Source organism: Chrysemys picta, chromosome 3 (assembly GCF_011386835.1).
Source record: "Chrysemys picta bellii isolate R12L10 chromosome 3, ASM1138683v2, whole genome shotgun sequence".
Taxonomy (NCBI): Eukaryota; Metazoa; Chordata; order Testudines; family Emydidae; genus Chrysemys; species Chrysemys picta.
Genome location: NC_088793.1, coordinates 98,545,721 through 98,572,992, shown reverse-complemented (window position 1 = coordinate 98,572,992; position 27,272 = coordinate 98,545,721). Strand labels below are relative to the sequence as shown.

At 41.6% G+C, this 27,272-nt stretch overlaps 1 protein-coding gene across 21 annotated transcripts in view; it reads left to right on the top strand.

Moving 5' to 3' along the window:
* Window positions 1-27,272, top strand: part of PTPRK (protein tyrosine phosphatase receptor type K) — a 569,400-nt gene that overhangs the window by 98,820 nt on the left and 443,308 nt on the right. For all 21 annotated transcript variants that reach the window (XM_065588559.1, XM_065588557.1, XM_005280229.5 and 18 more), the window contains exon 2: window positions 22,245-22,367. In XM_065588559.1, coding sequence (XP_065444631.1) covers window positions 22,245-22,367 — 123 coding nt within the window. The remainder of the gene's footprint in view (window positions 1-22,244; window positions 22,368-27,272) is intronic.

Sequence of the window (27,272 nt, the reverse complement as noted above, 5' to 3'; positions counted from 1 at the left end):
AGATTGGGGTGACTAGGCAACAAAATGGCAGATGAAATTCAATGTTAAATGCAAAATAATGCACATGGCAAAATATAATCACAACTATACATACATAATGATGAAGTCTAAATTAACTGTTGCCAGTCAAGAAAGTGATCTTGGAGTCATGGTCACTATGCTTCCAGAGTACTGCAAATTTATAAGAATCCTTCTCACTGTGCCTGTATCATCCTGAACTGCGGAATGCTCATTCTCCAGCTTCAAAATACTTAAAAATTATCTCCAGTCATCAATGGGACAGATACAACTGAATAATGTAGCTATCCTTAACATGCATCAAGACCATACCAGGGAACTAGATGTAAATAAGATTACTGACAGTTATCCAGAAAGCTACAGTGGGACATAATGTCTTTAAACTGGGATGTTAGTGAAGACTGCTTGTAGGTGATTGGAACGATTTTAATATACTGTAATTCATGATGATGTAATTATGTAGTTCATAAAAATGTAATAATTAAAATAAAGATATCAATGATAGACACATTCAATAACTAGAATATGAAAGAAGTGTATAAATATGCTGAAAATACCCTCCCCCCAAAACAGGCAGTCTCTCTCCTCCCCCCCAAAACCACATCCCTCTTCAAAAGCACCCCCGGCAAAAACAAAAGTCAGTTTGTGTAAGTACCATAATATAAATAATTATTAATAATAAAGCAGTGTAATGAAAACTTGTGCAGTGCCTGGTCATATTCTGTCAAGTTTCACAGTAGTAGCTTTCAGTATAAGCATGAATAGTCACTAGGTCATCTATTAAACTACTGCACAGCCAACCCTATCTTGACATTCTTTAGAGTTTCTCCATTCAAGCAGGGGAGGGGTTAAACGGAACCTGAACCTAAATTAAAAACAGTGCTATTTCCAGTTTAGTATACATGTAATAGTGCTCCAATTTTAACTAGACTGCAAATTTTGAGAGAAACGAAAAATAGAACAAAAATTGCACGTTTTAAATCCTCCCATTTTTATAACACCCTTGAAACACACAAAGTAACTTTTTGTCTAGTTCATGAATTACAGAAGAGCTGGGGGATTGTGGTTGTAAACCTGTTTATCGGAAAATACAGTAACAGCTTTTTATGCCAATTTGAAATAGTCTGGATCGGAAAGCTTGAGTTAAATCTCAGTACCATAGTCAATTCCTTGCAACACAATCTGACACTCTTCTCGCTAATTATTTGAAGTAAGAGGAACTGTTTGTCTCTCTGATGTCCTGGGTATAACATATACATGTTGTGTACTTATTATGTGCATAATTTATATAATTGACCCCTTTCATCCCTCCAGTGTATGAATGACATGAGACTTATGGGTGAACTGCAAAGCAGAAATGACAACTTTTGTTCTGAATGCTCTCATTAATTGGGCTGTGCAAGAGTTTCTGCACAGAAATTTTATCAAAGAGTTCCTAAAATGCTTCCCCTAACACACAATATTTTTGGTTTGTCCTAGCTCATTGAAGAATGGGATATCAATGCCAGAAGTGGTAGCATATGTGATAAATGGTATATTTAATATCACATTAGAGAATACCTTTTGTGAACCAGTAAGTACCAAAGGGGAATGAGATGGAGGAGTAGTTTTAGAATGATTCTGTTTTCGTGCTCCCACAAACTGGTTAGTGTTGAAAGTCTCTGTAAAAAGTTGGGCTTTAACTCTTTTTATGCTTTTGCAGTTCACATTTAAATCAGATGCTCAAACGGGGTCTTGTCTGTTTATATGTTTGCTCTGCATGTTGACTTTGAAAGCACAGTTTGAAGCAAAATTCTTCCATCCAAGTGAATCATGTCAATGACTTTAAGAATACATAGCCCTATATTTTTTGTTTTGGAGAAAATAGCTATTTTAGTATTGGAAAAATGTGTATTTAAATAGGGAATGTTGTCTACAATGATTAGAGCAGGAGATTGGGAGTTAAGGTTCTAGTCCCACCTCTGATATTTACCTTGGGCTAACATGTATCTCAGTTTACGTCTCTGTAAAATTGGGGTGCTTGCGCGTTGGACAGGTGTGTTGAGATTTAATGAATGTTTGGAAAGCACTCTGATGAAAGGTGAAATATAAGAAAATATTCTTGTGTTACACCATTTACATTTTACTTTGATATTCTTAAATGAGGAGATTTACAGTGTGATTTACTTAGTCAGAAAGAAATCTTGATTTCTTGTGCTAAAATAAGAAACTAGTGCCTAACATTGACTATGGGTGGACGTGTACTTAGTGCAAACTGCTCTCACTTTCACTGTGGCTGCCTGCTCCTCTTTTGTTTTGGAGACAATACATTGAAATTGTTGTGAACTGTTCTCTTAATGAGCTCAGCTTTTTATAAAATTAATACCCACTTTTTCTCTTACATTGGTTTTTGTGGCTCAGTGCTTTCCTGGTTCTCTTCCTCTCCTGCTGTCATTTCCCTACGTGTTTCCTCCAGTGGCTCTTAATCATCTCATCTTCTTCTCCGAACTATTTGTGTCTCAGGATTCTGTTCTTGGCCCACAACTCTTCTCTCTCTGACCTTATCTCCTTTGGCTTCAAATTATTACCCCTTCTGCCAGTTATCTTAACTTTCTACCACAGAACCCTCTCATTCCACCCATTTGCTTGCTTCTAGCTGCCATCTGACATCTCATCTTGGGTGTCTATCTACTATCTCAAACGCAGTCTAACCAAAAGAGAACTTTTAATCTTTTTGAAAAAGATTCTCTCCTAGGCCCTTAATCTTGATGTATCTTTGACTCCTCTTTTAAAGGTTTAACACCAACTCAGTGAGCAGAAAACCTACACTGGGACTGGGATGACCAATCATACTTCATGAATAATGAACTGCATATAATGAATAGTTTGTTTACAGCCTATGGGCTGAAATTTGTTTGCATTAGCTATTCTGTGAATATTTACTAATGAATTCTTTCATAGAAATCTGTTTCAGTTTACGAATAATTTATGAATAGAAAAAAGGCTAAATTCTTTGGATAATTTATTGGCAATGAATAATTAAATTAAAGAAAAAGTAAGTTTCATGGTCATGGGTACAGATTTGCTAAAAGTCAATGTGATCTTAGGATATGTCTACACAGCAAAGAAAAACCCTGGCTGGCTCCTGGGGCTGTTTAATTTCCATGCAGACTTCCAGGCCCAGGCTTTAGTCTACACAGCAATGAAACAGCCTGAGCCTTGTGACCCCAAGTCAGCTGGCATGGGCCAACTATGGGGTTTTCTTTGCAGTGAAGACATAGCCTAAAGGTAGGTCTACACTGCCCTGCACTTTGGACTGTGGGGTGTTGTAAATAGCAGTGCACAGCAGAATGCTGCTCTGTAACTCCCCCTTGTGGACTCTGCAGGTGTGAACTAAAAGATTGAGTTCATGGGAGGGATAGCTCAGTGGCCTGCTAAACCCAGAGTTGTGAGTTCAATCCTTGAGGGGTCCATTTAGGGAACTGGGGTAAAAATCTGTCTGGGGATTGGTCCTGCTTTGAGCAGGGGGTTGGACTAGATGACCTCCTGAGGTCATTTCCAACCCTAATATTCTATGAAATCGAAGTTAATGTAGTTCTGCTACTCTTCTCCATAGTTGGAACTATGGGACTGTGTAGACAACTCCTTAAATAACTTTTTAAACAGCTCTGGAAATAGCCACTTTTGCATTCATTGGTGTTCAGTAGGAAATTTCCTCTTTCCCCTAAACAGTGGCAGTGAAGCCATTTTTCTCCAATGTAGGCAACCTTTCAAATGTCACCTGATACAGTGCTTTCTTGCTGAATCTGTGGACAGATCGCTCCAGTGCTATCAGTTGTAGCTTAAGTAGGATCAGGTAAATAATCCTAAAAAAATGGGGGCTGAATCAAAGGTAAGGTAGCAGAGACCCAACCTCTCCACTTACTCCTTTTCCATCCCCACTGACAATGAGGAAGGGCAGTAGTGGAGATCTCCCAACAGTTAGGAGGCTTTTGGAGTCAGATTAGTGGGAAGCAAAAGTTCCTCTCCTTTCCAGTAGCCATAAGGCAGGGGAGGGAAGGTGTTTGGGTGGTGAGGGAGTTCAAATACCTAAGGTATCAGATACCCAATATCCTGAGCAAGACTAATGTCTAGATATTAATATTGGAAAAATGTGTATTTAAATAGGGAATGTTGTTGCCTACAATGATTAGAGCAGGGGATTGAGAGTCAGGGTTCTAGTCCCACCTCTGATATTTACCTTGGGCTAACATGTATCTTAGTTTAGTTTACTTCTCTGTAAAATTGGGGTGCTTGCCTGTTGGACAGGTGTGTTAAGATTTAATGAATCCTAGCACCCTTCCCTTCTCAGAAGTTGGGGTTGGGATGGAGGCTGCACTTCTTACCAGTCTTTATCCCCAATGCATTCTTATTGGCATCTGGTAAGTGTGATGTTACTGACACGAACTGTGTCCAAGAAATTGGAACAAAGGTCTGTAACTACGCGGGGGTGAATGATTGCTGGATCCAGGCCATAAGCCACAATGTTGGTCTGAAAAGGATTGGGCCCAGACTAGGAAGGAGTCTAGTCTGTGAAAGAAGCTTATTGGGACATCTCTGAGGATGAGATTTACCTGTATTCAGTTTCCTACTGTATTCAGCTTAGACTTGCGTGTTTTGTTTTATTTTGCTTGGTAATTTACTTTGTTCTGTCTGTTATTACTTGGAACCACTTAAATCCTACTTTTTATACTTAATAAAATCACTTTTGCTTATTAATTAACCCAGAGTAAATAATTAATACTTGGGGGAGCAAACAGATGTGCAGATCTCTCTATCAGTGTTATAGAGGGTGGACAATTTGAGTTTACCCTGTATAAGCTTTATATAGAGTAAAAGAGGTTCATTTGGAGTTTGGATCCCATTGGGGTCTGGGTGCTAGAGACAGGAGCACTTGCAAAGCCATTTTCAGTTAAGTCTGGAGCTTTGGGGATGTGGGTCAGACCCTGGGTCTGTGTTGCAGCAGATTAGCGTATCTCGCTCAACAAGACGGGGTTCTGAAGGCCCAAACTGGCAGAGAAAACGGGCTCAGTACATCAGGTGACAGTCCCACGGGGATCTCTGTGACCGAACCCGTCACAGTAAGTTTCAAGCCCTATCATTCAATATGAACTTTTGATTATTAAAATTGCTTCTAATAAATAGAAGTGTGGTGCTTGAGTACATGAGAGATGGATGTGATTAGGCTTGAAATGAAAGATAAATCAGAAATGTTGTCGTATCTAATTTGTAGTATTCTTGAGTAATTTAGTTTGCCATTCTGCTTGTATTTTCAGGTGAGGCCTGAAGTTAGTTGTTGAGCTGATAAAGCAGAGAGAGATAAGAACATGTTATTAGAAGCAGGGAGACAAGATCAGACTAGAAGTTATAAACTTGTTTTTGCTTGGCTTTCAGTGCTATTAACTGAATAAGTTTTATTTTGTGTGCCATGTGAATTTTACTACCATGAAATAAATAGGTTGTTGCTGCAAAGAAGGGAAATTTTAGTAGTAGTTAGTGTGGCTATTTCTGGAATGAATGGAAACCTGTATATTTCCCCAAGTGCTGTCATTTCATAATATTTTTGTTAATTAAACACTTTCTGTCACTACAATTTTAGACGCCTCAGGTTAATTTAGGTTATTTCAAGTATTTTTACTTGGTAGACTTTCTAATAAGTCATTAGATTTTTATGTTCAAATTGTGTTAATGGTAAATAGTAAATTCTAATATTAGTAAAGTTAGTAAATTACTAGTAATTAGTAAAAAATTTGTAAATAGTAAATTGTAATAATAGTAAATTCTAATTGGGTAACTGCTTATTCTGCTTTGCTATCATTATGTTGTAAAACACACTGGTAACAAGAAAAAAAATTAAATGCCTTTAGAAGACTAAAACATCCTGTGTTACGAGGCTGCTGAGATATCTGTAGATTAATGTGGAATGTGGTGGCTTTAAAAGCAGACGCAGTTCCTGGATATATGACAAGTAGAAGGCCTGGCACGTCACCTTTTATCCCCTGGGTGCTCCAAATCCATCAATCAGTGAGGGAGAAAAATTAAATTTTCACAAGATTTTTGTGTGTCATCCTGGAGCAGTATAACTTTGTCCTGGGCTTTTATCATGAAGCCTCCTAGTCTGATGGATTTAAAGCTAGTCATTATGCTTTTAGAGTAGATGGTAGAGAAAAATAAAAACATGTTCTTGAATAAAAGAAGCAGATTGTTCCAAACAGTCATATGGACTTGATGAGAAAGGTGTTTCATACCTGAAGTTCTCTCCATACCCACCAGTCTCAGGGAAACATGATAAGCAAGAAATTGTGATGGACAAAGTTAACTTCTTGATGGCAGAACAATTGTTCTTCCATCCTTGTAGTACTTCATGTCTCTGTGATTTGGTGTGTTTTAGGGATGAATCAGTGTGTTCAAAACAAGCTGTAAAAATGTATGCGAATATTTAAGACAGTACAGGAAGTGCATGATGGGAGGGAAAGGGAATAAATATATCCTGGCATATTACCAGATATATAGGTAAACTCTTTGACCAGTGAGAAATGCAATAACCCCATAGAAATTAATTGTCAAGATGTCTTTTGTGACACTGCACCCCATATTCTTCACAGTAACAATATTGTATGATTATAGCATAATTATGATGTATTTTATGAAAGATAAGTCATGTGAGGTGTCATTGGAGAAGTTATAACTTGCTGAATGTGATTATCCTGTTTGTATACATGTATCATTTTTGTATCTGAAGTCATGAGTATTGACTATCTGTACTTCAAATTAGTTACACCTGGGTGATGCCCACTAGACAAGATGCTTTCAGTCTAGTGGGTGGGGAAGGGCCTATTCAGGGCAATGGGCCATTAGGAAAAACAATAGGCCTTAGGAGAAGCTTATCCCCCAGCTGTGAGCCTTCCTGAGAACACTACACACAGCCTGTAAGAAATGACTGTGATGACTCTACAAGGACATGTGTCCAGGCCACATGCTGGACTCCATCTTGAAATGTCAGTATTTTTCCACAAACTAGTCCGGGAACCAAGCTTTGAAACAAAGGGTTCCTGCCATATGCTAAATCTATATAAATCAGGGAGTGACATCATCTGGGGTTCTTCACTCCCAACACAAGACGACTCCTGGAAACACCTGAGAAAAAAGACTGAACTGGGGAAGTGCTGGGCCCAGGCTTAAGGGATTTCTAGCCTGTGTGTGAAAGACCCGGGGATTCCAAGCTGTAAAGCAAGTGCAGCTTTCCCCTTAAAAATCTGCAACCTGCTTGTATCATTTCTCAGAGTGAGAAAAAACTGTTTGGCGTCACTTATCACTTAAAATCTATTTTTTGTAGTTAATAAACTTTTTTGTTTTAATCTAAACCAGTGAACTTTGACTGGAGTGCTTGGGGAAAATCTCTGCTTGGTTACAAGTATGCATCCCTCTCTTCACATTGAGGGAGAGGTGGACCGGGTATTAAACCCATATACTGGCCAGACTTGACCAGGGCAGGACGGTACTGCTCTGGGGTCCTACTCTGGGAAGCTGGTGGTCGGAGAACCTGCATGTAACTGCAGCTGGGTGTGTTCCTACATGTGTGAATGCTGGTGAAAGTGCAGGCTGGAGGGCTTTGCAGCTTGTCACAGCAGCACAGTGTGAGAAAGAGCCCAGGCTGGTGGGTCAGAGGGTTCAGCGGTACCCCAGTTCCAGGTGGCACCCCAGGGGGAACCCACCACAGTCTTATTGCTGCTTTTGAAATGTATGTTTTAAAAATGGAAAAGATAAGGAATATGATGTGTGACATTGTTGATTCTGAGAACTTTCTCGCTGCTCATAGTTCTACAGCCATTTATTATAAAACTTTTCTACCACTGGTTTCTGCTATGAGGTTCTGTAAATCTGATGCCAAAGCAATGTACCTGTTGTGAATTCTGGCAAATATCTACTTTGTTCCTACAGGGCGACTTGACAATAAGCGTTTCCTACAAGATATAAGTTATTCTACCTACGGGTGGGGTTTTTGTCTTTGGTTTGCTTTTACTAAATGTTATGGCATCAGACTGAATACACCCTAAGCAACACTTCTGCTTCATACATGACTTGGATTTAGAACCAATCAATGCTCTATTTAGACAGATGGAAAAGAGCCATTATTCTGTTCCTTCAGAATACACAGGGTCTTGTGATGACACAAAATACATCAAAGTAAATGTATTCATCTCTTCAGCAAACAATTTTCCATATCTAATTTTATGTCCGTACGATAGTTTTACAAACTCTGGAACACCTGGTCAAAAAGGGACTCTGGTGGCTCCAGTCAGCACCGCCGACTGGAGCCACCAAAGGTCCGGTCGGTGGTGCTGAGGCGCTAAAGCAGGCTAGTCCCTACTTGTCGTGGCTCCGCTCTGTGCCCCGTAAGTGGCCAGCAGGTCTGGCTCCTCGGGAGGGGGGGCGCACGGGGCTCTGCGTGCTGCCCCCACCCCGAGCACCAGCTCTGCACTCCCGTTGGCTGGATGGTGCCTGCGAGCGAGAGCAGCATGCGGCACCTCCTGCCCCCCTCACCCAGCCTACTAGTGCTGGACCTGCTAGCCGCTTCCTGGGTGCATGCAATGCAGTCTCAGTACAGGCAGGCAGCCTGCCTTAGCCCTGCTGCGCTGCTGACTGGGAGCCACCTGAGGTAAGCCTGAGCCCCACCCTCCTGACCCAGCCCTGAGCCCTCCCAAACCTGGAGTCCCCTCCTGCACCCCAAACCTCTCATCCCCGGCCCCACCCTAGAGCCAGCACCCTCAGCCCAGAGTCCTCACCTCCTCCCACAACCCAACCTCGTGCCTCAACCCGCAGCCACTTCCCACATTCCGAATCCATCGGCCCCACCTCCCAGTCTGGAGCCCCCTCCTGTATTTCAAACCCCTCACACCCAGCCCCACCCTAGAACCCGCACCCCCTCCCGCACCCGAAGCCACTGCCTCAGCCCTGTGAAAGTGAGTGAGGGTGGGGGAGAGCGAGCCTCCGAGGGAGGAGGAATGTAGAGAGTGGGCGTGGGGCCTCAGGGAAGGGGTGGGGCTAGGATGTTCAGTTTTCTGCAATTAGAAAGTTGGCAACCCTAGATTGCACAAGTCTAATTAAAGGTGTAAGTTGACCTCTTGAATTTATACTTGTGGTGATATGTAGGAATATAAAAACTCATGTGACTTTAAGATTCCAGGTTAAGTTAGCAGGTAGTTTATATTTTTATATATAAAATATATTACTTGGCACATTTGATCTGAAAATCATTAAGACCTTAAGTGAGAAACCCCACCATGCCCCTTTCAGTTACTTTTCAGTAGAGCCACACTTCAAAAGCATTTTATTGTTCAGAATATCCATACCTTACTTGTTCTATTTTGGAATAGTAAAACAAACGTGACAGCTTCAAAGGGAACTATTTCTCGATAGAGATGACTAACTAGAAGGTTTGAATAATTTGACTTGTACTCCATTTTGACTGGGGGTTCATTCTTGAGCTTAGTTTTACTGTCATGAACTGACAGCAGACACATGCCCGTTAAATTAAACTGGAGTTCCATGCATGTACACAGTGTGGGATCACAAAATTTAATGAGTTCCTACTCAGCCAGATGAGAGGGAGGATCAAACCCTCTTTTTTATATTGAAATGGAAACTTTGAGGAAACCAAAATAACAGATCAATCCAAGATTGATATCTAAGCACTGGTAATGGAAAACTATCCTTTTGTGTCACATTTGTTTTGATTGTGCTTATAAAATGAGGTAGCTTCTACAAAAATGGCAGAATTATTAAATTCCTATTTTCTTTTCTAGAAATGGTGCAATTCTCTCAGAACTGTCTCATTAGTCTGAAAACTGTATTAAATGCTCCAGCATCCTTTGTGGCAGTGGGCAGTAAAAGTCCAATCTGGTTTTATATTTTTATTTACATAAAATATTTGTAGTTTGATACAATGGCTTATGTGGCTCTACTGTCTCTTTTTTTGAATATGGAACCAAGACTCGGATATGTTAAAATGCATTTCTGTTCTTGAAGATGGAAAAAAAAATCTTACTTTTCTGAGAGCTATTTTCATAAATAGAAATGCCTTGCTTCTTTTCTGTCTGACCTATGGCAGAAGCAGTTGCTGATATAAACCATTGGGTCTGAAGTGGGTGGAGTAGATTAGATGCTCTTGTGACACATGACAGCCTAGTGTTTCCACTTCTGTCATACGAGTGCCACCTTACTTCATTATAGTCTGTTTCCATGACAGCAACATCTTTCTCAATTTTTGTATTTTATCTATTGTCTTCCTCTTTTTCCATCTTCCATCAAGTAGTATCATGTCAAGGGCTTGTCTAGAAATAGTTTTTGACCTCTGAACAACATGCTTAAACCACTTCAGCCTTCTTTCTTGAATCATTGTTTCTACAGTCTGTTGGCTAGTCCTTTGCATCACGTCAGTGTAGGTGTCTGCTGGAGGGATAAAGTAACTAAGTATTCTCCGCTAGCATCTCTAATGGAATGCATTCAACATTCCTGTTGTGGGCTTCTAACATTTGCCAAGTTTCAGAAGCATATAAAAACATTGGTATCATAGTAACAGAGTATAACTTTATCTTGGTTCTTGAGTGAATCTTCATATTTTTCCAAATATTTCCTGGTCTCAGAAAAGCTCCACATGCCTTCCCAGTTCTTGCTTCCACCTCCTCATGGAATTGGTCATCAGCACTGATTGTGCCTCTAAGATACGCAGGCTCGTTAACCATGTAGTATTCTTCACTATCAAACAGATACGTGCCATCATTGCTGACTCCTCTTCAACGATCGTGCCTTTCATTTTCTTTTGGCTGATCCTTAGTCCTACTTTGGCACCCTCATGTATAACATTGATCGTGGTCTTTTTTTGTGGCATTGTCGTGTGTCTGTAGCGAGGCGGTGTGGTTCCCCGCTGTCCCGGAGAGGGACGAGCCTCTCCGGACACCAAAGTGGGCGGCGCCAGCGAATCCTGCGCCCGCCCCCCAGGGGACAAGGCGCAGGACAGGAAATATAAAAGTCCAACCCCAGAGCTCACTAGAAATACAGCCACTGGAGAGGCCAGCCGCCTGCAGTCTAGCTCCTGGTTGGGAGACCCTGGCAATCAGCGACCGACCCGGAGACAGGCCTGACCTGCTGACACTGACCAGAGCCCGGAGGAGCTGCCAAGCCTATCCCTCGCCAGGTACCCTGAGGAGCCCATGGTGTTTGACCCCTGAGAGCACACCATCCGGACCCAGGTACCTCTAGAGGGGGAGTTAGGAAGTAACCTGGGGGCAGCCAACTTTAGTCTGGCTACAGCACTGCCAGAGCCCATGTCAGTGTTTTGCAGCCAGGATCCCCACTGACTCAGTAGCAGGCCTTCTGCTGCTGCTAGGACCCTGGGCTGGAATGCAGTGGGGTGGATGGGCCTGTGTCCCCCCCGCCACCCACAAGTTGGGTGGCAGTCTTCCCCCTCTCCCAGGCCCTTCGGAGCCAAGAGTCTGGACTTGCTGTTTACCTGCCTTTGCTCAGCCCGTCTGAGGGCCTGAGCCATTGTCTCTTCGCTGCCCTGCCCTGACCCAGGGCCGGGCCTGCTCATTATATAACAGTTGCTCAGCTCCTGTCTGAGGACCTGAGCCCGTGACTCACTACTGCCCACCGACCGGGCGTGAATAACTTGTGTTTTGCCTCTACTGCTGTCACGGAGAGAGACTCCTGCAGCCAGGCTAATTCCCCGTCACAACTGAAAGGAAGTAGCAAGGCGGTGTGGTTCCCCGCTGCCCCGGAGTGGGACAAGCCCCGGTCAAACCCCTCTACAGTGTCGAACAGAAAAATGTCATTTGCAAAGTCAAGATCTTGAAGTTTTCCCTCTACTCCACATAACTCCTGTATCTTCCTTTGACATTTCTCTTTGCATCATGTGGGGGGAACGACACTTTTCTCTCATTGTGGGAAACACAAACTAACATGGAAGCCAAATGATGGAATTACTGAGAAACAGTTGGACTACATTTCCATAAGTAGACAGTGAAGAAGATTGCGGCTGGATACACAAATCTTTTACAAGTGCTGACGTAGGAAGTGACCATTATCTTATCATTGGACAGTTAGCTTATATTTTTAGTTTTATTCTAATAAGAAAAGAGAGATGGTATTTGATGTGAAGAAACTCACCCATGAATCCAGAGCTCATTTTAGAGATGTCACAACTTCTCACCAGACAACTTCACTTGGACCAAGAGGATCAAGGAACAAAGAGTGGTTACATACATGGAAATCGAGAAAAGAAGAGCCTTAAAAGAGAAGCAAGCTCAAGAGAGACAGTATGAAAGGCAATTCACGCTGCACTGGGAGTATGTAGAGAAAGACAAAGAAGCAAAGACATTATTTTGGAAAGATAAGAGATAATGTCTTGACAAAAAAAAAATGAGAACCTGAAGAACCTTCTGTGAGAGGTGGCTTTAAGAACCTGTTTCAGGTGTGTAAGCCAGTCATGAAACACATCAAGAAAGTTCAACAGAAACTTCATCACAATTTTTAAGGTTCTGATTTCTTTTTAACTATTAGTCTATCTGACCTGTCTTTAAATCACTTTTATAAGAGATCTGCAAATTGGAGTTTAAAACACCATTAAGTTTACCATAACTTGCTCAGTGTCCCAATAACATGGCTAAGATGGGCATTCTGCATAGTAGAGCTTAATTTATTTGTCTAAAGTTAAATGTAGGATAGCCACCTTTCCTTATACTTAAGGTTCCCCATTTTTTATAAATGAAAACAGGACATGCAATGAAGACAGCCTGAGCCAACAATTCTCTTTAAAAAGGAAAATAGTTGAGATACAAATTCTAGTTTTTTAGCTAAAGTTTGTAATGAAAATGTTTGCATGACTTTTTTTTTTCTTTAGCTTCAATGAGTAGTTGATTTGTTAGGTTTCTGTGGGATGTAAATATTCCCCTGCAATGATTGCCTCTGAAACACTAATATCAGAGGGGTAGCCATATTAATCTGTATCCACAAAAACAACAAGGAGTCTGGTGGCACCTTAAAGACTAACAGATTTATTTGGGCATAAACTTTCGTGGGTAAAAAAACCCACTTATTCAAATGCATGGAGTGAAAATTACAGATACAGGCATAAATATATATTGGCACATGAAGAGAAGGGAGTTACCTTACAAGTGGAGAACCAATATTGAAGGCCAATTCTGTCAGGGTGGATGTGGTCCATTCCCAATAATTGATGAGGAGGTGTCAATACCAAGAGAGGGAAAATTGCTTTTGTAGTGAACCAGCCACTCCCAGTCCCTATTAAAACCCAAATTGATGGGGTTATCCCAGGCAGATGGAAAGATGTTTTAAAAACCATGAAGAAAAGTGCCCAGCTTCACATACTCTATTTCAGGGGTAGGCAACCTATGGCACGCGTGCCAAAGGTGGCACGCGAGCTGATTTTCAGTGGCACTCACGCTGCCTGGGTCCTGGTCACCGGTCCGGGAGGCTCTGCATTTTAATGTAATTTTCAATGAAGCTTCTTAAACATTTTTAAAACCTTATTTACTTTACATACAACAATAGTTTAGTCATATATTATAGACTTATAGAAAGAGACCTTATAAAAACGTTTAAAAGTATTACTGGCACGTGAAACCTTATATTAGAGTGAATAAATGAAGACTCGGCACACCACTTCTGAAAGGTTGCCGACCCCTGCTCTATTATTTCAGCCTAGGAATCCTTACTGGTTTCTAAAGTAATGGGCATAGTCTTAATTCATCATAGTAGCAACCAAGGGTTAGCTTAGACCTTTCTGGTTGGGGGAGTAAGCGGTGCTCTCTTTTCCTAAGTCGTCCCTCTGGTCATTTGGAATGCATCTCTGTCTTGGCTCATTATGCTCATTAAATATTTATATAACAGTAGTGCTCAGAGACCTTCATTAGGATTGGACTCACAACCCTGGGTTTAGCAGGCCAATGCTTGGGACTCTCTTGTGCTATGTGCTATATGCTATGCAAACAGAAAAGTAGAGAAAGTCCCTATCTCAAAGAATTTGCAGTCCGAGCCAGCTAGCATAAGTTGTCATTGCCGCTGTCTGTGCCTTGATCCCAGGTACCTTATTAGAAATCCAGTAAGTACACATTAATCTTAATAGAAACCCAGAACAGGCCTGGTTGGTAGATGTAGATTGTTCTGAGTACCAGTGCTGTGTCTCTCTGAAGTGCCTAGGACTTGAGCAGAGGTATTGGAACTAACACTCATAGTTCATCCCTGGCCTCAGTATGGGTGAGTTGATTCAGGCCCAGGGTAGTAATGAAGAGTGAATTGTGGCATATACCTCTGCAGCAAGGGAAGGAATGTGATAGCTTTAGGCTATTGGAGATCAATAGGTGGTGGTGTACCCTGAACACACAGTTCTGTTCCTAATCCATGGAACCATAGTAGAGAACTGTCTGATCACACGACATTTGCTGTCCTGTTTGTTTTCAGCTGTTAAATCACATGGAAAAAAAAGTAGGAATATGTTAAATATTTCTACTTTTCTGTACAAGCAGTTGCTGTTACCACAAACAGGTGGAAAAGTGATTTGCATTACTGAATTGGAAGACAGTGGTCCACACTGTGGGGAAAGTTGAGAGCCCCATGCCTATAATACACTTTTCACTTATATCAGCAGTTGTGCTGGAATGGGTTTAAATGTATCAATATATCTGATCAATGACTATAAATAGTGTTCCACAACTGGGGGCTTCCTTGCCACCCTCCCCACTCCCTCAAGTACACCTTCTGTTATTTCATCACAATGTCTTAGACAGGTAGGTCTTTTAGTTTCTATAGTTACTGTAATAGTGTGTAAGTGCTTGATTAATGAACATAGAGGGGCAGATGTGTATTTGTAGGGTCTTGGCCATACTTCAGGTCATAGGAGGTGACCTGCAGGAATGGGAATAATTTCTACTTTACCTTATGGTGGTATCATAATGCATTATTGTATATGTGCATTTGACTTCTACTTTGCTTTACTCTGAAACATGTATTTGTCACTGTTAGACGCAGCATACCAGCTGAGACGGAGCTTTTCCCCTTTTGATATGGCAGCTCTTATATAAAGTGGATTTTGTATCAGGTTGATAATCCATTCGGATAGCTTTTCTTTCGTGTATATGATAAATGTGTACCTACTGGCTTTGCTGATGCTGCAGTGTTGTGCAAAAATGACAAGGTCTGTATTGTTTGTGTATTGAGACACTAGCTGTTGTTGCTAATCAGAATCCTGATACCTAAAATTAATAGCGGGTCTGAAGGACAACAATTAAGATAATTCATCTTCCAAATGAGTCAATGTGATATCCATTGGTAGTTTAAATTTATATACCGAGGGCACGTAAACCATTAAAAAGGGTAATGGGTGCCCTCAAGGCATGTGTTTCAAAGCAGAATGTCATTTTGGTGCTGTGACAGTAGATAACTTCGCTTTAAGGGAAGCTGCTATTCATTTATCAATTAAATGTCTATGGAAATGTTCGTGTTTGCTGTAGAACGATCACAGCAGTCTATTGGAAGTTAAATCAAAGGATAAGATTTGTGTTTTAAGACTTTATGGCATTATCATGAGAGATGCTAATTAGAAAGCGTTCTTGGCGGTAATAGGACACCGGAGAAGAACTTTAAAAGGTATTAATGTTTCTTTAGAGAGACAAGGTGGGTGGCATAATATTTGTTATTGGACCAACTTTTGTTGGTGAGAGAGAGAGAAGCGTTCAAGCATACACAGAGCTTTTTTTCAGGTCCAGTAAAAGATATTACCTCACCCACTTTTCTCTCTCATATCCTGGGACTAATATGGCTACAACAACACTGCATACAATTAATGTTTCTTTGACACACCCACACCCACCCACCTTCTTTTGTGTTTTGCCATCCCTGACAGTGACATAGGCACAGCAATCAACTTGGTTTCGAATATCAAATGTTACTTTGTGTTTTTTGTTGTTGTGTTCATATTGTCAAAATGATGCAGGAAAAGCATAATATATGTAAGGTTTCACTCAGTTGGAAATGGAGCTGAATTCAGATTTGTGGACAAGGCAGTCCACCATGTCAGACAAGGAAATGAATTCCAATTTAGGTTGCCAGTAGATTATGATCTCTTCTTACTGCATTTTATCTACCTTTTTGGTGCTGTCCATACTGGGTGAAACAGTATTTAGTAACTGTTGGCACAAGCAGAGTCCTAGCATGATTTTATCGACAGATATAGAAAGGGATTTTTGTTGGGGTTGGGGGGTGTCAAGTTGGCTAAACTGTGTGACAGACCAAAACGCCTCCGTTCACCGCCTACTCTATTATGGTTTTATAACATGGGTCCAACACACAATTCTTAAAATTCCAGGAAGACTGTTTGCCCTTGTTAAAACAAACACTTGTGAACATGGTTGTCATTAGCATGGTGATGGTCCTAGTGTGGATAAGACTTATGTCCAGGAAGAGGTGTGTGTATAGGAAGGTACTACATAACAAATACAACTAGAAGAGGTTTTTGTGCGGATAATATCTGCTACAAACCAACCAATGTCTTGAAATGTATTTGTTGTTTGCAAGGAATTTTGACAAATAGTTTTAGAATCATAGAATATCAGAGTTGGAAGGGACCTCAAGAGGTCATCTAGTCCAACCCCCTGCTCAAAGCAGGACCAATTCCCAGCTAAATCATCCCAGCCAGGGCTTTGTCAAGCCGGGCCTTAAAAACCTCCAAGGAAGGAGACTCCACCACCTCCCTAGGTAACGCATTCCAGTGTTTCACCACCCTCCTAGTGAAATAGTTTTTCCTGATATCCAACCTGGACCTCCCCCACTGCAACTTGAGACCATTGCTCCTTGTTCTGTCCTCTGCCACCACTGAGAACAGCCGAGCTCCATCCTCTTTGGAACCCCCCTTCAGGTAGTTGAAGGCTGCTATCAAATCCCCCCTCATTCTTCTCTTCTGGAGACTAAACAATCCCAGTTCCCTCAGCCTCTCCTCATAAGTCATGTGCTCCAGACCCCTAATCATTTTTGTTGCCCTCCACTGGACTCTTTCCAATTTTTCCACATCCTTCTTGTAGTGTGGGGCCCAAAACTGGACACAGTATTCCAGATGAGGCCTCACCAATGTCGAATAAAGGGGAACGATCACGTCCCTCGATCTGCTGGCAATGCCCCTACTTATACAGCCCAAAATGCCGTTAGCCTTCTTGGCAACAAGAGCACACTGTTGACTCATATCCAGCTTCTCGTCCACTGTGACCCCTAGGTCCTTTTCTGCAGAACTGCTACCTAGCCATTCGGTCCCTAGTCTGTAGCAGTGCATGGGATTCTTCCGTCCTAAGTGCAGGACTCTGCACTTGTCCTTGTTGAACCTCATCAGGTTTTTTCGGCCCAATCTTCTAATTTTTCTAGGTCCCTCTGTATCCGATCCCTACCCTCTAGTGTATCTACCACGCCTCCTAGTTTAGTGTCATCTGCAAACTTGCTGAGAGTGCAGTCCACACCATCCTCCAGATCATTAATAAAGATATTAAACAAAACCGGCCCCAGGACCGACCCTTGGGGCACTCCGCTTGAAACCGGCTGCCAACTAGACATGGAGCCATTGATCACTACCCGTTGAGCTCGACGATCTAGCCAGCTTTCTATCCACCTTACAGTCCATTCATCCAGCCCATACTTCTTTAACTTGGCGGCAAGAATACTGTGGGAGACCGTATCAAAAGCTTTGCTAAAGTCAAGGAATAACATATCCACTGCTTTCCCCTCATCCACAGAGCCAGTTATCTCATCATAGAAGGCAATTAGGTTAGTCAGGCACGACTTCCCCTTCGTGAATCCATGCTGACTGTTCCTGATCACTTTCCTCTCCTTTAAATGTTTCATAATTGATTCCTTGAGGACCTGCTCCATGATTTTTCCAGGGACTGAGGTGAGGCTGACTGGCCTGTAGTTCCCCGGATCCTCCTTCTTCCCTTTTTTAAAGATGGGCACTACATTAGCCTTTTTCCAGTCATCTGGGACCTCCCCCGATCGCCATGAGTTTTCAAAGATAATGGCCAGTGGCTCTTCAGTCACATTCGCCAACTCCTTTAGCACCCTCGGATGCAGCGCATCCGGCCCCATGGACTTGTGCACGTCCAGTTTTTCTAAATAGTCCCGAACCACTTCTTTCTCCACAGAGGGTTGGTCACCCTCTCCCCATGTTGTACTGCCCAGTGCAGCAGTCTGGGAGCTGACCTTGTTTGTGAAGACAGAGGCAAAAAAATCATTGAGTACATTAGCTTTTTCCACATCCTCGGTCACTAGGTTGCCTCCCTCATTCAGTAAGGGGCCCACACTTTCCTTGATTTTCTTCTTGTTGCTAACATACCTGAAGAAACCCTTCTTGTTACTCTTAACATCTCTTGCTAACTGCAACTCCAAGTGTGATTTGGCCTTCCTGATTTCACGCCTGCACGCCTGAGCAATATTTTTATACTCCTCTCTGGTCATTTGTCCAATCTTCCACTTCTTGTAAGCTTCTTTTTTGCGTTTAAGATCAGCAAGGATTTCACTGTTTAGCCAAGCTGGTCGCCTGCCATATTTACTATTCTTTCTACACATCGGGATGGTTTGTTCCTGCAACCTCAATAAGGATTCTTTAAAATACAGCCAGCTCTCCTGGACCCCTTTGCCCTTCATGTTATTCTCCCAGGGGATCCTGCCCATCTGTTCCCTGAGGGAGTCAAAGTCTGCTTTTCTGAAGTCCAGGGTCCGTATTCTGCTGCTCTCCTTTCTTCCTTGTGTCAGGATCCTGAACTCGACCATCTCATGGTCACTGCCTCCCAGGTTCCCATCCACTTTTGCTTCCCCTACTAGTTCTTCTCTGTTTGTGAGTAGCAGGTCAAGAAAAGCTTTGCCCCTAGTTGGTTCCTCCAGCACTTGCACCAGGAAATTGTCCCCTACACTATCCAAAAATTTCCTGGATTGCCTGTGCACCGCTGTATTGCTCTCCCAGCAGATATCAGGGTGATTAAAGTCTCCCATGAGAACCAAGGCCTGCGATCTAGCAACTTCTGCTAGTTGCCAGAAGAAAGCCTCATCCACCTCATCCCCCTGGTCTGGTGGTCTATAGCAGACTCCAACCACGACATCACCCTTGTTGCTCACACTTCTCAACTTTATCCAGACTCTCAGGTTTTTCTGCAGTTTCATACCGGAGCTCTGAGCAGTCATACTCCTCTCTTACATACAACGCAACTCCCCCACCTTTTCTGCCCTGCCTGTCCTTCCTGAACAGTTTATATCCATCCATGACAGTACTCCAGTCATGTGAGTTATCCCACCAAGTCTCTGTTATTCCAATCACATCATAGTTCCCTGACTGTGCCAGGGCTTCCAGTTCTCCCTGCTTGTTTCCCAGGCTTCTTGCATTTGTGTATAGGCACTTAAGATAACTCATCGATCGTCCCTCTTTCTCAGCATGAGACAGGAGTCCTCCCCTCTTGCGCTCTCCTGCTTGTGCTTCCTCCCAGGATTCCATTTCCCCACTTACCTCAGGGCTTTGGTCTCCTTCCCCCGGTGAACCTAGTTTAAAGCCCTCCTCACTAGGTTAGCCAGCCTGCTGGAGAAGATGCTCTTCCCTCTCTTCGTTAGGTGGAGCCCGTCTCTGCCTAGCACTCCTTCTTCTTGGAACACCATCCCATGGTCGAAGAATCCAAAGCCTTCTCTCCGACACCACCTGCGTAGCCATTCGTTGACTTCCACGATTCGACGGTCTCTACCCCGGCCTTTTCCTTGCACAGGGAGGATGGACGAGAACACCACTTGCGCCTCAAACTCCTTTATCCTTCTTCCCAGAGCCACGTAGTCTGCAGTGATCCGCTCAAGGTCATTCTTGGCAGTATCATTGGTGCCCACGTGGGCACTCTAGGTGTTTGCAAAGTACTGTCTTAAATGCATCGTCCTTCTCGTATGGCTCATCTACATTGGGTGGTATTGTTTCTACTCACTTGTTAGATGACTGACACTTTTTAAACAAAAGCATAACAGGTAGAACAGCAGGAAGCCTGGCCTCCCGGGCAGGGATTGGTTGAAAGCTTTTTCTATCAAAACTGTTTTAAGTGGAAAATTGGATTTTGCCTAAACAAATCTTCACTTTTCATCAAACTCTCCAGCCAAAAATTTTCCGTGGTAGGCCAAAAACATTGGATTTTTCAGTTTTTCTGATGAAAAGTCAAGTTTCCTGCTGGAAGCACCACCCCCCTCCCGATTTTTTTATTTTTTTCTTCCAACAAGTTCTACACCTAGACTATTTTTGTGTTGCAAATGCAGTGGTAGTCAGGGTGGTTTGCAATCGTCCTTTCTTTCTCCAGGAAAAACAAAAACAAAAAAACAAGCACATGGGAGGATGCCATTGAGATGGAATGGAAATGACACATTTTTCAGATAATCCTGAATTTACCATAAATGGAAACAGAGTTTTTAAGTCACAGCATCAGGTCCTGTTTTCAGTATTGTATCTGAAATACTTAACACAGCTCTGTGGCCTGTTAGAAATGGTCTCTAGTTTATTGTTTAACAGCAGGGATTTGTGTTTGCAGCAGTAAGAATTGTTAATCATACCAACCTACTGACTCAGACTACGTCTACACAGGGATAAACAACACATGGCTGGCCCAGGTCAGCTGACTCAGGCTCACAGGGCTTGGTCTCGGGCTGAAAAAACGTTGTGTAGATGCTCGGGACCCTGGGAGGGTGGAGGGACCCAGAACTCAGGCTCCAGCCCGAGTCTATAAGGTGCCACAGGACTCTTTGTTGCTGTTTACAGATCCAGACTAACATGGCTACCCCTCTAACACTTAACACCTACACAGTGATTTTATCCATGCAGCCTGAGTCAGCTGACCTGGGCTAGCTGTGACTGTTTTATCCCTGTGTAGACATACCCTCAGAAGCCAATGAGGCAGATATGAGTTGCCCCTAAAATACCTCTAACTTATTTTCAACTGCCAGATACTTCTATAACCTTCTTCCTAGGTCCCTATGGCTTCTCTTAATGGATTATATGCTGCTTTTAGTATAAAGATGGTCATGCTCTGTGTTTACAGTCTCACTATTTCTTGGAGATAATCAAAGATTATCTGTTCTGATCTTGCCTCCCATTTTCAAAGCCAAGCAGCAAATCCAAGGATTGTTTACCCTGGATGGAGATAACAGCTGCTGCAGAGCTACGTGCATGGCATCTGTTGTTCCTATTGTGAAAAATACCTCTCCTCCCCTGAAGTCCCTTTCATCCTCTACTCTCTTTCTTGTGACTCCATCCTTCATCTCTTCTCTCATATTCCTCTGTCTCCTCTTTCCTCCCCCACTCTCACCTTTTTCACCTTGATCTTCATAAGTGAAGGAGAAGATTTGAAAACCTGTTAAACAGGACCATTACCAAACAGTAGATTTTTATCATGCTGCAAACTTTGTTGTTGTTTTTTTTTAACCCCCCCCCCCCTCTTCCTTCCCCTCACAGTTCCTGTTGTTCTGGTGATGGGCACTGGAAAAAGATTTTAGATCCATTGTTTATGACCCTGAAAAAGAGCCTTCAATTTGTGTTGTTAGGCTGGGTTGGTTTAATAAAGTAAGAGTGTCAAATCCACTTTGAAGAAATCAAAATATTATTTCAATTCTCAGTGACTGTAATTATACTGTCAGAGTGCTTTCTCTTTCCTCTACTCTTTCCTTTCCCTCTGTGTGAGCTCTATCGATAAGTTTTATTCACTGTTTGGACTGCGTAGGCTGTCAGTGCATCAAGGAAGTTGTTGATTGCACCTTTACTGTTGTTAGCCTTGTTCATTGCTTTGTATTTTTTCCCCCTCAGTCTAGATAACATGTCACTTTTTATGCAAACACTGAATCAGGTTCTACTTTGACTTCAGTAGCTCAATCTGTGATTTCCTGCTCCTGTAGAATGAGCCGTTGGGGGAATTTGGCTGTGGGAAGCAGAGAAAATTTAAAGAGAATAACATTGATGGACGAGAGGCTTGAGATTTTTAGTTTTGCACATAAAAGCTTGTGAACTGTGTCATAGACCGTGTGGGCTCTGTGGCAGATGTGCCTAGAAGGAACACTTCTGTTTGAATTTAAAAGAATTTTTATTTTAAATAAATATAGAATTTGTAACTAATAAAACATTTGGTTTTCTTTCTTTCTTTCAGGGGGATGCACTTTTGATGATGGCCTGGGGCCCTGTGATTACCATCAAGACCTATATGACGACTTTGATTGGGTGCATGTCAGTGCTCAAGAGCCTCACTATTTGCCACCTGAGATGCCTCAAGGTGAGAGCCACAGTGGTGATGGTACAAGTTGAAGGGAAGGATTTGTGGCTTGTGTTTCTTTGTTGTTTTGAGAATTTTGAAGTTTCCTTAAAATGAGGTTACAGCCCTTGAACTTCCCTTAAAACTAGATAACACACAAGCCTGCTTTAGAAAAAAATAATAGGTAAATCTTCTAAGTGCTGGTCATGATTTTAGCTGGGTGGACTCCTGATTATTGTAATGAGCATTACACAGCCAGAACCTGTGGAAGCACTTTGCAAATATACCCCTTCAAATGTCAATAAATCTGTTTGTTCAGTCTTCAGTCTTCCTTTTAAATACACACAAGAACTTAACTAGCTTCTGCTAACTCTGTCCTATTTAAAAGAAGCATAACAAAATTTTACATTTTAAATGACATCTGATATATTTAGACTGAATCATTAGATAATATTAAAAGGCGAGAAAAAGATGCTTACAGAAAACTGACTGCTCATCTGGGGATAATCAGAAAGGTGATTTATGGAAATATTTCCATTGTTAATTACTATTGAGGACAGGTAATGAATAACTGAAGAGGTACAGCCTAGATGACCTTGCGTGCTCACCTTTGATGAACAGCTTAATCGGTGCTTCCCAGACAGGATGATATGCAAAGAAAATGAAAGCGTTTGAAATTCAACTACATTTTCCAATTAATAGGACATTTAAGTAATTAATCATGCAGAGGAGGAGAAAAGGTCATGGCCACTCTATTTGTAGCTAACATAGCTTCTATTTAGGCATGTGGGGAAGAGAAGGAACCTTGCCATTTACAAGCAACATAACCCTTTTACCATTTCTTACCCCTTCATTTATTGCTTGTTGTGTGTTAATGGTGGTTAGAGAGTATATGTAATTTTTACTCCTGTAACTAGTGGCTAGCTAGGCATTTGCTGTTTCACACTGCTGCTGTTAATATATGGGTGCATGTTACCGTGCCGATATCTTGTAAAATAGGCTCATGTGTTGAGCAGGTTTTATAGTTGATTTTAACAAAATGTGTGATGATGATGCATATAGGAAAGTAGATGTAAGTTCTTAAGACAGCATTCGTTGCTGATGGTGTTTTTGTTAGTGTCCAAAGTAGTCCCAAAGAACAAGGCTTGAAGTTGGTTGCCTATTCTCAGGTTCATATTGTACGATTGCAAATATTTAGCCTTTTAAAATGGTGTGGAATTATATTGCTCATAATATGTGTTCATATGGCAGTTTAAATAGCTAGGTTTTGAGAGAGTCTGAATGACAAGATAGCTCTTGCGTCTCCCTAAATAACATGTCAGTTGTACAATTTTCAATCAGTTTGACTCTTTGCTCCCTAACCTGACACCTGATGTCTGTTCCGTTTCGTTACAGACCAGTTCACCCCACTGCATTCCCATTCTGTGGAGTATAGTTTCCTGTCCAAATGTCACACAAGCTTTAGAAGTATTTCTCCCCCCCCCCCTCCACTTAAACATGTTTAAGCCCCCTTTATTTAATCAAAGATCAGGTCTTTGTACAATGAAGGGCGAGAGGTATATCACAAAACAGGGTGAGCATACAAATGCAGGCAAGACTGAGTTATACAATGCCACAGTTTAGTATGTTAGGTGTTTAAAAATCTACAGATGATTTTTGGGAATTAGTACCCAGTTTCAAATGCTGGCTCTCCAATAAGGTTACTTTGCAATTTGATCAGAAGGCATAAACTAGGATTAAGTAGTTCTGATTTTTAAAAGATCTACATCACACCGGAACTCAAACTGTTTCAAGTTTGAAATGGACTGGAACATTAGGATTTTACTGTGCAGTGGGACTTCTTATGATAGTCTTAAGGTATTTATAGTTAAACTATTTCTGAACACCCAAGCCGTAGCCATGTTGTCAGACTGTCATACGTTCATTGTTTTACATCTTTGTGGAATGTTTTAAATGTTACATCTTTTTTAAAGGCGAGAACTAAAAGTACCAAAGAATATGTAATAGCAGATTGTTCATAAATATTGAGTGAGGCTAATGTGACTGAGCAACTTTCTTTCACCCCTGTGTCACCAGTTAAATGTGGCTCAGGTTTCTAGAAAATAGGTGACTGCCTTGATGCCTTTTTGACGCATGTAAAATGAGTGAGTGATTTTTTTTAGTAATGTTTTTAATGAATAGATGCCCCCATCACAATAACTACCATCAAAATAAGTGAGTGTAACTAGATTATGAGGGATTGAGGGTTTAGTTACTCAGTTGGGATAGCAAGAATATAGTGGTATGAAGAGTCAGAATTAAAGTAGAGTGAAGTAGACACTTCTTTGGTAAAGAGTGGGAAGTCAAATACAAGTGTGGCAGGTGGAGTGGTGCAAGGAACAGAGAACTTATCTTCCAGCTGGCTGAAGTTGCTGTTCATAGGAGCAGCAGGAGGGTCTCGTTGAATAACATGGCTAAAAGAAGCTAACCCTCCCCTCATTGTATCCTTGTCCTGGATGAACAGCTAAGTGGGAAAGAGGGTGCTCTGCAAAACCAGTTTGCCTGGGCTACAGGTAGGAAGTACAGGGGAGATGGAAAGAGAGAAAATAAACTTAAGTTCAAATGATGGCTCCCACTCCATGAAGCTGTACCAGAGAGGTGGAGAAGTGGCTGTGGTTCTCACTGCATCTGGCTCTCATGTTTGTAAACACTAGCAGTACGAAAAATAGCCACCGAGTTCCAAGGGCTTCTTTATTTTCTCTCATGCTGTGGTCTCTGACCATCAGTGAGAGTGGGTGGTAGAAATGAGCAACTAACTGGTTTTTGAGTTTGGTGGCTTAACTGAAAAATCCGGAAAAACAAATTGTTTTGGATGTTTTGTTTTGTTTTTCTCGCTGAAACTTAAAACTGAAAGAATTTCAGGTTGTGGGTAGAAAAAAGAAGTGGGTACAACAAACCATTGCTTTTGACTGTTTTTTTTCCACATCTTTCATGTTATTTCCAGGTGTGTGTACTCTTGTTTTAAAAATAAATCTAAGGTTTGAAATCTTTTTGAAATGAAAGGTTGAAAAAGTCACAATGAAATGGTTTGGCTGTCTTGAAATCTTTTTTGGCCAAAACTATTCATTAAATTTGACCCAAATTTGCAAATATTTTTGATCGGCCAGAAGTTTCATTTTTCAGTGGATAAACGATTCATCCAAAAAAAATTTCATCCAGCTCTAGTGGGTGGATGAGCAGGAGATGCCAGCAGTGTGAGGAAAATGCCTTGCCCTTGTCAGCATTGCAGTAGCACCCTCCCAACAGTGGTTGAAACCACAGAGCAGCACCCTGTCAGGCGTCCCTTGATGCTCTCTTCCAGCAGCCATCCAACTATGGAGAGGTAAAATAATGAAGCAACAGGAGGAGAGAGGGTGCAAATAAAGTTAACCTTTTGCTACTTATGTTTGAAAAGTCCTGCTTTTCTATAGCTCTTCACATGCCATGGATTTCTCTTAAGGGTAATAACCAGCCCACTGCTCTGTATGGTGAAGGGGTTCAATGCAAGAAAGCTGTGCATGGGAAGTACATGACAGAGCTCTGCACAGTAAGTGAGGTGCAAGGCTAGGAGCAGAGAATCCAGTGATGCTCCGATCCTCCCAAGCTTCCCAACTCTTTAGGGTATAATAAAGCTATAACCATTGGCTGAAGTACTCTTCATGGAGCTGCTCTGTGGGGTTGGGGGAAGGATACCTAATTTTTTATATCTTCATTAAATCCCACACATCTGCCCAATGCCTAGTCTTGGCTACTTTAGTGGGTGCTTGTTTAAGGCTTTAGCACCTGGCTACGTGAAAAAATAATATTGCACATGCTTAGTGTGCAGTTTTAAGTCCTCCTAACTTTCTCAAAATAAAACATTTGTTGAAACTAAGCAAAGACCAAAATATTCAGCGGGAATTATCTCCAGGCCAAATCTCAACTTTTAAACTTCTACCATTGTTTAAGCTGGTTCAGGTAGTATGTGTGTTTGTGGGGGTGGGAGGTTGGACAGGGGAGAGGTATTTTTTTTTTCCTTCTCTCCCATAATTCTAATGGCTGAAGAGATTTTAAGTCAAACTTTACAAAAAGCTCTCCATTGGACAGAAATCAAGCATGGAAAATTTCAGAGCCACAGGCAAATGTTTTGGAATGTTATGAGCATGTAAAAACAGGTAATAATGGAAAGTATTTTGCAACCTTAACTATGGTATTTGCTACCATCACACCAGGTATAATAACCTCTTTTGAATGAGTAATGCAGTTTCAGACATGTTTTTCTATATTGATCTAGACTGCATTTTTCAAATTGTGATCAAAGTGAAAAGTCTATTATTTCTATTATGGGAAAATCATATATGCATAGGGTGACCCGATAGCAACTGTGAAAAAACGAGATGGGGGTGGGGAGTAATAGGCGCCTATATAAGAAAAAGTCCCCAAAAACAGGACTGTCCCTATACAAACGGGACATCTGGTCACCCTATATATGCAGTATATATAACTTTTTATTAAATGTAAGGGGAATAGTTATAGGAGGTGGTCACCTGCAGTTTTAAATATTAGAACTTGTAAATTGTTTGAGCTACAGTTTGCATGATAAGGAATCTGGACTTTATCATTAATATCAATGGAAACATTATCTAATATGGTCAACATCCAGTTACCCCTTTCTGCTGCAATCTGTATCCTTATGTAGGATAACTACTATTTGAATATCACACCTATAATATTGTAGTAGTTGAGCAAAAAAGCTGGTAATTCGCAAAAATATAGGCATACATAGAATTTAATTGTGGTACAGTCAAATGTGGGTTGTTGTTGTTATGATTGCAAAGAGCAGTATACTTAAACAGTCTGGGCTGCATTTGAGTCATCAGGATTACTCCTTAGAAAATGTAATGGGTTAGTGATATGCAGTATAAAAGT